This window comes from Stegodyphus dumicola, chromosome X1 (assembly GCF_044657685.1).
Source record: "Stegodyphus dumicola isolate Sdum_Otavi_A_Nest chromosome X1, ASM4465768v1".
Taxonomy (NCBI): Eukaryota; Metazoa; Arthropoda; class Arachnida; order Araneae; family Eresidae; genus Stegodyphus; species Stegodyphus dumicola.
Window position 1 is genome coordinate 250,253,099 of NC_140780.1, and position 12,620 is coordinate 250,265,718.

General features: G+C 31.3%; 1 protein-coding gene across 2 annotated transcripts in view; it reads right to left on the minus strand.

Annotated features, from left to right (window-relative positions):
* The window catches only part of ACC (acetyl-CoA carboxylase), a 231,818-nt gene that overhangs the window by 137,979 nt on the left and 81,219 nt on the right, over positions 1-12,620 (minus strand). For both annotated transcript variants that reach the window (XM_085807436.1, XM_085807435.1), the window contains exon 4: positions 722-851. In XM_085807436.1, coding sequence (XP_085663562.1) covers positions 722-851 — 130 coding nt within the window. The remainder of the gene's footprint in view (positions 1-721; positions 852-12,620) is intronic.

Here is a 12,620-nt window from a genome sequence, read left to right on the forward strand (position 1 = left end):
TTTTATTGTATTATTTCTAATTTTATAATAAACAAGTTTTCGTCTTTGAGCACCCAGGTTTCACTGTGAATATATTAAAACTCTGAATGGTCAATATTTTATAATTTTTATACTTTTACATTTACTTGTATTATAACAATATAATAATTAATATTAAAAATTTATTAATTTGTATTAACAAAATTGTTTTCAATACATTTTTTTAATAGACAGAAGAAAATGCCTTAATTGGGTTCTTTTTGCTTGTTCTTAACCTATAAAAGTTCCATGATGCAGATCAAGCACTTCATCTGCCATTCATATAAGTTTCTAGAGTATGTTATGTTTTGTTTAACTTGCCTGGGATCTAGTCATACTAGGTCCTTAGTTAGCCTATTTCACACTTAAGAAAATTAAAAAACAATTTTAAAAATTTCCAGAATTAGCTGTCTCTATGACCATTTTCTTTTACTTATATCTTAACTTTTTAATTGCTTTTTTAGTAATTTAGTATATATGTTTTAATTTTGTATTATATTAATGATGTGAAATTATAAGGTTATAAATCAGGCAGTCCGAAGTTTGGAACAACTTCTAGCTCAAGTCTTAAATCACAGAAAGGTATATCAAAATAAATAAAACTGAAAATAATTTCCAAATAGTGCGATATTTCAGACTTTTTTATTATTTTATATAAAAAAATTTGGCAGATTATACAGTCTAAACATTAAGATTTACATACTTTATTGATAACGTGACTTCCACCAAACCGTCGAACAAATTCTTCAGGAGTAGCTATCGTCAAGTCCCTTCCTTCAAATTGTGTTTGATCTTTTTCCAGTTGAAGGAGATGGGCCCCTGACATAGACTGCCTATGAAAAGGCAGACAGTAAGCATAGAAAATACAGATAGAACAGGGTTTCACTTAATATGGCAGGCATTTCAAGATTATTAAACCCTCCAAAAAATAATTATTTCCAGAATAATGAAATAACTGTCCATTCTAAATCATATGCAGGATATGGTAGATTGTAAAAAAAAAAAAAAAAAAAAAAAAAAAAAAAAAAAAATCTGGATGTCTAATCGTGGAGTAGCTAGGAATTTTGGGCCCTTCAAAAAACTTTAAAATATATATATATATATATACACTTATATAATAAAAATCATTAGCACAGATAATTATAAACTGAAAATCCATTTTAATAAAACATATGAGTTTTATTTAATGCTTTTAACCAATTCAAGAATATAATACACAAAATTTATTATCATCAAAACCACACAGAACTGATCGTAATAAACATAGCTCACTAAAAAGAAAAAATTACTGATCAAGTTATACTCACAATAATAAACAGATTTATGGAATACATACTTAGAATGGTCATTTGTATGCTTCTGTTGAGCCAAAAGTATCTATTACATTTTTAAGGTCCATTTTATTTGCCTCTTCATGCACAATGGCAAAAAGCTGAAGATCGTTTAATCATGTTTATCTAGTGTTATTTTTTCTATAATTTTTAATGACTTTCAGATTTGAAAAAAAAATTCTTTGAATATCATAGAAGTCGCTTTCCAGTGAATGGTATTTTTTTAACATTAAGTTCCCAAATTCTTGAACGGTTATATTTTCATCAAAGTGATCTTTGCACAACTGTAGAGCATTTATAAATTGTTAAGTAATTTTTGGCAACAATATTTCATAACTAATGCCTACTAAATTGGCACATTTTTGTATTAATTTTGTTTCCTCAGCATAGCTTATATAATGTGGTTCCAAAAAACCACACTGATTGCTCACATTTGTCATATCAATAAATCAATAATTCTTTTGCACTAAAATAATGTCTAAAACTCGGTAAAATGCATTCACTTTAAAATATTCTTCACAAGATTGAACTTTATGACATACTGAAAACTTGTCAAAATGAGATTTTGTCTTTTGGTTAAAAATTCTGAAGTTCTTTTAATACAAAAACTAAGACTGGAATTTGCAGATGCATATTCTACACTAGATACAAACATGACAGATTTAAAAGAAGGAAAAGATGAGCATGCAAAAATTAGATTTCTCTGCTGTTTCTGGTGATTTTCCAGGACCAGGTTAGCAAAACTTTCTTCTAGGATAGGCCATTTCGTTACTCCTTTAAGCAAAGCATATTTATTCTTTGGCATATTAATTTTCGTGACTTCATTTTTCTTCCATTCAGCTCTCACCAACACCAAACATCCCTGCTGCATCATAATTTCCATTTTCCTTCGCAAATTGAATGATGCTGCATTTGAAGCCAGCACTAAGCTGTTTTCATTTGGCAGAAAAGATATTTATACTAAAAGAAACACTAGAACAACTGTATTTCAACTAAAGCAAATGTAATTTGCTAAAGCCTTCAATGTTCACTTCAGAATCACAGCTTCAAATAACTGGAGAAAAAATGTCTGAATCCTAATTCCATGGATTCAAATTGGAAGCACATTCTTACTTCAAATTACATCCCCCATTTCTCAAAACGCTACAATAGCATTCTGTTGGACACCTGCATTGAATATAATCCACCCTCTTTGCAAGAACACAAGCATTTACTCATACACATATTGCTCCTTATTGCTTCTCAATTCAGTATACCATTGTTCGAAAGACTACGACAAATCTTCAAATAAGTGACCTGAAAAGAGTGGGCACATTCACCTGAAAGATTGAAAACAATGGACATGTATCTTTAAGGTTTTTTCATGAAGAATTGGGTATGTGTTATATTTTGAATATAACTAAAAATTTTTAAATGTAATTTGAAATTATAGGTGCATGTTATAAGGCAAATATACAGTAATTTTTTTTTTTTATTTGTAAGTATATTCGCCATATAACACAGTCTTTTCTTTATGAAGAGACGGAAGAAATACATAAGTGATAATCTTATTTTTTATAACATTAATTCGAAGATTTTTCCCAAGCTTTCAAACACTGAACTGATAAGCAGTAAGATGAACAATATATGTGACTGATGTGAAAGACACAAATATGGTTTACATAAAACAACAGTTCACGAGAAACCTCACCTTATCATAACTTTCCCACTTAGCAGACAGTACAAAAATTAAAACCCATGGTTATTTTTAAAAGAAAGACTGTGCCAAAATGTAATTTCCCAAATGGTGTTTTCATTTATATTCACAAGACGACGGATGGACAAAAACGGCGTGAAACTGTGAATACAGAATGTTTGGTAAAAGCATCCTGTTGCTTTAAAGAAACCAGAAAGTCTCTTAGTTTGGGACATGCGCAGATCCCATCTAAAGAGTAATATGAAGAAATATTTGAAAGGGTGTAATGCAAACGTGGGTATTATTCCAGACAGATTAATGGCATTAGTTCAACTTTAAATATCTGTATCAATAAAACATTCAAAGAAAATTTACAATGACAGTGATTGTGGATGTAAAAAAAAAAAAATTTACAAAAGGAGGTAAATGTGTCATGCTAGTCAAGAAATAATGTGTGAGTGAATAATAAGAGCATGAAATGAAATTAAACTCAACATAATTCAAAAGTCATTTTAAAAATGTAGCAATCTAGACAGATTGGTTAACGAAAATTTTAAGTTCATGAGCTATGTCTTTTCTTTTGAATAAACAACATTTAGGTACATGTAGTAATATAATTCTTTTATGATCATATTTTCATTATTTTTAAGTCTATCATTTTTATATCCAGCGTATAATAAAGGTGGTCATCATACACCTGAATACACACTATCTTATTCAGCAGCATTTGTTTTAAATTATGACCAGCACATTGAATTAATTCATCTTGTATGGTATAGCTCAAATACTGTGAACTCCCTACTGGCATTTCAAACACTTAATCCGTAACACTGTTATATTTACTTAATGATTTAGCCTGCGATTAAAAAAAAAAACTAGTATTTCTATCTTCAATATGACCATGAAAAGTTAACACATTTTTTTACAGTGTAAACGTATATCAAATAACCCTTCTAAAACCAATTCCCAAAAATTCGCCTCATATTGGACTTGTCCTCTGATGTCTTTATCAAGAGCCAAAATTTTTTTTCCATGCTTCATACACAGTGCTAACTTCCACATGTGATTTAAAAAACTGCAAGTTTTAATTCTTACCACTAAATTTTCCACTGCAGTATGCAGCAATTTATAGTAACATGATCAATGTCATGGCCCTTGTTTGTACTTTGTCATGGATACATAATATGCTGCACTAAAATGCCCATGTCCTTTAGTATCTTTTGGAAATGAGCCTGTAAGTTTTTTATCTTTTTCATCATAATGAATTAGAAATCTTCTCACATAATCAGTTATATTTTTACATACATAATTACCTGTATCTGCTGATGTACACATATCTGTTTTTCTGTATGTTTGTTGTCAGCTCTACTAGTAGAGGTGACTTCAGTCGATAATCCAGTTTTCTGTTCAGACTGATTCAATCTTACTGGGACAGACAATACCTATTGAAGAAATCTTTTTGGGATATGATGTTTTAATAATAAAGTTGTCTAATTTTTTAAGTTTCCCCTCTCTTTTGCCTGTTTTTTCTTTCCTTTTCATTTTTCGGTCACATTCTTGATTTTTCTTATACATTTGAAGAAATAAATAAATATATATATTCTAACCATGAAATTTTAATAAGCACACAGACTACTATAGAACATATGCACTTAGCTGATTGCCCCCTCTGATCAAATTAACATGCACAGTCTAACCAAAAGAAATGTGTTTGGTTTGTGACAGCAATTATTTGCTATGCTTTAATATCTTCTTATTCTCTAATATAAAAACACAGTAAAAACAAACACAATATGATTTACACAAACAAAACAGGCTACTCAGATTGCAGCTGCTCATTTGATGACAATTCTATTATAACACAGACAAGCCAATATATGTAAACAAAAGAATTCACTACACAGCACTGGAATTAGCAACAAACAAGATAGGCTACTGTGGCATTCAATTTTATTTCTAATTTTAATATTATTTGAAGAGAAAATATAAAATACTTTTATAACTCACAAAATTTAAAATTAAGTCCGTACATATAAAATACATTTTGGTGTCAAATATATTTTGATGGATTCAGCAACAAATTTTATTAATTTATTATTAGGATGGATTCTACAACAAATTTACTATTACTTTTCAAATACACAAAAATTAAAAAGTTATGGGCATTTAAACTCAGTAGGCCCTTTAAACATCGATTATCTATACCCACTCAAGTCTAACAATACTGCATATATATAACTTCATCATACATCATTTTTAACATACATTCCATAATTAGATGCATCACTAATGATTTAATATTTACCAACAATTCAACACTGCTTTATTAATTAATCATTTAACCCTTTAACAAAAGAATAAAATCTTCCTGTGATAAAAATTACAGTCTTACAAAATGTTATTAAATAATATTTATTATGAAACTAGTTAACTTAAACAAAATTTATCCTTTTTAATGTTGCCTTTAAAGTAAATAATATGTGTACTGAGTAAACACAGTCTCCTAATTCGAAATTTTATATTTATTGGGGAAAAAATTGTTTCTATCTCCCTCACTGCAAAGGGAAGTCTGAATGGTGCTGCAGTAAGAAAAGACCAAATTCCAGTAGACTATTTTGTTTGTTTTTTTAACATGAATTTGATTTAATGTAGCTTCAAAAATAATCTACTCCTTTTTATATGATTTATTTGAAATAAAATAGTTCAAACAAAGCCTTAAAAAATCCATTTAATCTATCTCTGAAATTATATTTCTACTTAAGAAGAAGAATCCTAGAATTTATGACAAAAATGCCATTTTCACAATGACACAATTTAGGGGGAAGATTATGTACCATGATTCCCTTAAGTTCACACAACAAAGCTCCCCATTTACTACTCCCCATATCAGGCAGGGATTATTAGGCTCACAAAGCTCAAAGCACCATGCAGGGCAGGAAGGTGGAGAGTCAGCCTTTCGGAGGGCTGAAGCCACCTGTCTTCCAGGACAGTATTGCTGCCCTTTCCAGCACCTGGAATTCCTCCCCAGGTGCTGAGACTGCCAAAGTACAGATCTGAGCCAGTACAATAAACAACTGCCAGGGAGGGATTGGAAGGGAAGTGATTTCAACTTAGAAACCATGAAAAGGCATGACGGAGGTCTAGGGAAACTTAGTAGTTTAATGACTAAAGTTGTTAAATATAACATAGTTTTTTATATTATAGTTGGATGAGCTGGGATTTGCCCCACACGTATTATGAGCTAGATTAATCTGGAAGAGAAACACACTAATGTAAAATTAGAAATCAGGGAAAAATCAACCTTAATTTGCCATTCTAATCTATTGATATGGAGGATGATTAGACACAGGTTCCTCTTCTTTACGAGAAAAAAGTTTTGCAAAAAATGAAAAACTAACTATTTTACAGTGAACAATAACAGGCACAGCAAAATGAAAAGTTGTCCTTAAAAGATCTAACGGCAACTTTTTGGTTTGCTTTTACTACATAATTTTGCTAATAAAGAACTTGACAAAGTCGACACAACTAACATGCTTTACATAATTAAATCAAATACACAATCTAAATTCTAGGAATTAACCTCCATAAAATGAATTGCGTGGAAATTTCCCAAAGTTATCGATAAATGTGTTAGTCTTGATGTCTCATTCCATCTGACGAACATCTAAACAGTTCTAGCTTCAATTTAGAATTGTTGAGAAGAATGTCAGCAGAACTCATAATAAATATTTAAATTTTGTGTGCATAAAGTCTATTTATAAAATTCTGAAGACAGGTAATCAACTATTTTTCATAATGTGATTTATTAATTATGATTCAAAAATTTTTTATCAGCCTAAGCATTACATTTAATATTTAATAAGTCAAATATATGAAAGCAAAATTAAAAATTCTTTGACTATTAAAAGATCCAAATTTTATACGATTTTGGGACTGAAGGAGCCTCAACATGTACAAGATAACTTCCATTAGAACAAAGCTATGTACAAGATAACTTCCATTAGAACAAAGCTATGTACAAGATAACTTCCATTAGAACAAAGCTATGTACAAGATAACTTCCATTAGAACAAAGCTATGTACAAGATAACTTCCATTAGAACAAAGCTATGTACAAGATAACTTCCATTAGAACAAAGCTATGTACAAGATAACTTCCATTAGAACAAAGCTATGTACAAGATAACTTCCATTAGAACAAAGCTATCTTAACAACCCTCAAGAATATCTTTTCCTTACTGCATATTTTCAGATCAAGAAAAATATGCATTAAGAAAAAATATTTTTCAATGATAAAATCCAAAAAAAAGATTTAACTAAATTCTTTAATATGACTAAACTTATTACTTGCACTTAGCTTACACTTCTGTAATCAATCTTTGACTTCTCATATGTACCACATTTCTGCTTATACTGTTTTTCTGAAACTTATCTGTGTATAAAAGTTTTTTATAAAAAAGGCTTTATTAAAAAAAAAAAAATTGGACAATACTTTGGTGAAGGGGTAAAACAAATTTAAAAAAGGATGTGCAGCATTAATTTTTAAAGTTTGCATTTTGTTTTAAATAATGGTTTACACTGCTATGTAATAGAAAGTGAGGAGTTTCTTAAGAAATGAGCACAAGAACTGATTTTATGTATGTATGCAAAATAAAGTTATAACTTGCAATAGCCCCTTAAGGCTACTTTCTAATTGGATTATTTTGCCTTTCTATATTAAAAATAGTAATATGCTTAATCCAGGTCATATGACTCTTGCATAACACTAATGATGCATGCACTTAAATAATGCAAAAAGGTCCTTCAGCCAATAAATATGTTAAAATTTGCAAACATAAACTTTAACAATAGGATAAAATCATAACCATATTATTCTTGACCTAAGCTTCAAATTAAAATCTATACACTGCTTTGTTTTATGCCACCAAAATATGATCTGCAGCTTTGCTTCTGTTACCAGCAATATAGAATTCTGTAAATAAGTAAAAAGTCCTGTGTCTGCTATGTTTCAGTATAGTATAGCTGTTAAAGAAATCAATCTTAAATAGCAATGACCTATGAAAGCGAAACCTTTGTGTAAGTTTATTACACATCATACAAGCACATCCTATGTTTTCCACAAATAACTATTTATCTATCTGCAATTCCCCCCCCAATAAATAATGCAAATATGGCTAAATTTCCCTTATGGGTCCTTCACAAATGGCCCACCAGCAGCCGAGCAGTAAAGTCACTAAGCACTGGTTCGAATCCCACAAACAGGCTGGCTGTATGGTGCATTTTCATGGTTTTTCCCCTGTGTAAATGTGTATACAAACCAGTTTCCCTTAGAAAGTCCTCCATGAAGGCATCCCTTTGCCATACTCAAATAAACCAAACCTAACCTCTGTCCGTAGAGTTCATTACCATAGTTAGCCAACCAAGCAATCTTCCTAAGAATCCGTGATATAAAAAGAAAGCACTTAGTGTGAAATTGATGGAGGAGGTCCAATTAGCCACATATAATTAAGAAATGCGTAATTCAAACATTAAATTATAATAATGTTAAGGCACATCCTAAAATGGATTATGAATGCTGGTACTTCCAAGTATTTTGTATGGGGAAAAACACAATGGATGTCTGCATTAAAAGGGATGCCATCATGAAGCATTTTCTAAGAGAAATTAAATAAACATTACACATGAATCAAAATCATGAAATTCCATACAGTCAACCTGTTCATTTATCAGGAAATGATTTTGGGATGAACTACCTATCCAACAGTCTAGCACATTCAGCTGTTTGTGGTCACTAAATATTAGGATATAAGCATCCAATGTTCAACTTTTCAGAAAGGAGAGAACATAAAAAGTTATTAATCTTGATTTGCAAACTCTGGCTCAGTACTTTCCAATGAAGTGAATACATGCATCATTATTTCACTGCAAAAACTGTTGATTAATCTACAATTTGTATTTCAGACTTAACTGAAGCCTCCATTAACCAGATATGTAGTTCTTGAATTTAGAAAAATGCAACGAAGCTTACAAAATGAAATGCTTGTTCCAAAATTCTGGTATTTAACAAAAACAGCATATGCTCTTTTAGTGATAATCTTAGTTCTTTTGAATAAATTTTGGAAAATTACAAACTTTACAGTACTTAATAAGGTACGATCTATACATCTGTACTAGGTTTTTATATGCTTAAATTATTCAATATTCAGATTTTAAAGTGTTTGATTATGCATCTCCAGAACAGCTAACGAAATTTACTGCATTTTTTCTTTTATTCAAATATCAATTAATAATTTTATATTTTTAACTGTACCTGTTGTTTATTGGCATGATCTCGTTTTATTATATTTAGTTTTATAGACGCTTTTAGCACATTTTTATCATCGTATCCAGAGTCGTAGCTCGGGTTTTCAGCGCCCAGGGACAACTGAAGGTTTCGCGCCTCCTAGTGCTTGCCAAGGATGGAAAACATTTAATTCTAAAATGTCGTAACATCAGTTTGGCGCCCCTTGCATTCTGCGCCCGGGGACAGATGCCCCCCTTGCCCCCTCTAGCTACGCCCCTGATCGTATCATTACACATCCTCCTATATTTAGGCAGAAAATTTAAACGAAAATGGAAAACATTCTCATGATGATCATATTTCAATATAATGATAAACTTTTGCATGGAAGTCAAACTACTGCGAGCTTTCAAAAAGCGCAATTTTTCTAAAACTCTGGTAATTTATGAAGTAAAGGTGCAATTAAAATGTTCTCTTTTCGTCGCCGAATTTTCACTAATACTATACTTTTGGCGTCAAAGCTTCTCCGCCAAACAGGTTGCCTAAAATGCCGCTTACCTCGTGACTTTCGTATGTGTATAAAGAGATGAGATAAGATTATAAAAAGATATGATTTTTAAATTCTAGAGTATTCGAGTGTTAACCTTACACTTATAATTATTAAAATCGTTTCACCTACGAGTCCAGTGGAACCGATTTATAATTTTTCTTAACGGTATTTCCTAGAGCCAATAAATGGACCCATTTTCCATTCATCGTATCTCTACCTTGATGAAAATCATGTGTGGAATAAAATATTCTACGTTAAAAACCGTATAGCACAATTCTTTGCCACGTACTACCAGTAAGCCCTATCACATTCGTTAAAAATTCGGTGGTCTGTGGGTTCCCAAATGTTTGTAGCTGCCCTAATTTTGTGAAATTTTACAAGAGATGGAATGGGTTGGATTGCATAGATTACGCAAAGCATTCGAAGGCTATCGTATGTAAACGGAGGGATGCTTCCATGGTGGATTTTCTAAGGGAAGCTGGCATCCATTCACGTTACATATGGGTAATAATAGTACTAAAACTCCCTTACAGGTAGGCCATTCGAACTACTAGGCTGTTGATGGACCTTTATGAAATATGAATATCTGCATATTTTATTAATTCGTATAGATGAAATATGGCGGCATCCCCTGTGGGTTAGAATTTGAGCAAATATTAAACCGAGTCAGATTTATTTATTTAGTGAGAATTTTCGGACTGTTGTAAACACACCCATTTTATTTTTCAAGAATAGCTTTAAGAATGTCAGAAAACTGCATTCTGCTTCTTATGTTCAATAAATAAATCTACTTTTTAGTTTGGTTTTAAGTACGTCTACTTTATTGTGGATTACATCGCAAAAACTGACCGTATTTTCATTACCTGCCATTCACTAAAATTCTTACGGTATTTCTGAAATTTGAAATATCTGTTATCTTTTATTGCTAGTATGTAACAACATTCTCTCACAAATAAGCTTTGGTTTAATCCTAGTATCCGGTGCACTTGGGATTTGGCTACTTTTATGACGAGCAGGGAAAACGGGACATATATGATGAGTAGTAAACGGGTCATTCAAAGAATATGTATAGTTATACATATTATATACTATGTATATAATGAAAGTATATAATGTATAGTATATACATAGACGTCATTTTTGGTGTTGGCGATAATTTTCAAAATCGCACCAAGGCTGCACCGTATACTAGGATTTTACCTAAGCTTTATCAAAATATAAAATTTTAAAAATCAAAATGCAAGTTCCTAGATAAACTGGTGTGTAGTTCCATTTCTCATGAATTTCAGTGCTGACAACAAAGCACGTGTTTGTTTATATGATACACAATAATTAAAATGCATGCCCTTACAAAAAAAAGAAAAATTAAATTTTTACTTACCTTAAATTCATCGAATAATTACATGTGTTATTAAAATTAAAAAATCATAAGCGAACAGAATGAAAAATTTGCAGCAACAACTTTTCTTTACAATAAAAGAATTTTCCCCGATCTCGCACAAACATATCGGCCTATTTAAAAATGCTATGTTTTCTGTCTCATTTGCGGTTTTAAAAGTGCTCATACAATACTTTGGTATTAATGTAACAATGAATAATAGTTATTTAATAATAGAGACGATATTGACGCCATATCAGAAATCTGTTAATATTTCTTTATCTGAAATATTCGGTTCTTGTTGACACTTGCACGTCACTTACAATGCCTATGTAATTTTTATTTCAACCAGTCTTTTTTTTTTTTTTTACTCAGGGGCATAGCTAGAGGGGGGCATCTGTCCCTGGGCGCAGAGTCCAAGGGGCGCCAAACTGATGTTACGACATTTTAGAATTAAATGTTTTCCATCCTTGGCAAGCAGTAGAGGGAGCGAAATCTTCAGTTGTCCCTGGGCGCTGAAAACCCTAGCTAAGACTCTGTTTTAACTCAATTAGTTTCTTTAAAATGTCTGGCATTTACTGGAATTTATGCATTTAAAAGAAGGAAACAAACAAAAAATATGACCATGCAGTTCTCAACTCGTATCATCTTACTCTGAGTAAAAGCGTGACCTATGTCCCCTCCCCCAAACGGCAAACACTTTGGCGACATTAATGCTGGCGGGAAAATTGGGTAATATTAATCTCAGAATGTTTCACTGGCTGTTTTTTAATAAATTACGTGATAATGTAATGAAAATACAGATCACAAATAGCAAATTAAAACTAAAAAAAAAAGGATATTTAAATACGCAAACCTCCAAGTATAGAATTGCGTGCCCCTTCGATTAGTGACAAATTTTGCTACATTTTGGAGATAGTTACCATGATAGTTTTAACTTTGTTTTAGGTTCTTGACTTTTTTTTATTGAAAATATATTGATGTGTGCATGAACAAAGTTAAGGCAGCACGCAATGCCTAGTTTGTGCAATTATGTTTTTTAAGTGAAAATAGATCGATGTGTACATGGACACAGAGTTTGTGTAATTCTTTGACTTCTTATTTTGGTTTTGTGTAGCGGCCATCTTGAAATTGCATCTTCCTGGCGCCGATCTCGGCGTCAAAAAAGAATCACGAAAAAAAAAAAAAAAAAAAAAAACAAGGGGCACCCAATTGTAAACTTTTACCAAACGTGCATTATATTTTGATGGCCATATCATTTGTAACATACAATAAGGTGAGGAATATAAAATTCTGTGAAAGCTATATTTCATGTTAACATATCCAATTTTGGAAGAACAATGATCCGAGAATAGTGCTATTTTGAGTAGGCTCTCTGTGTATATAGT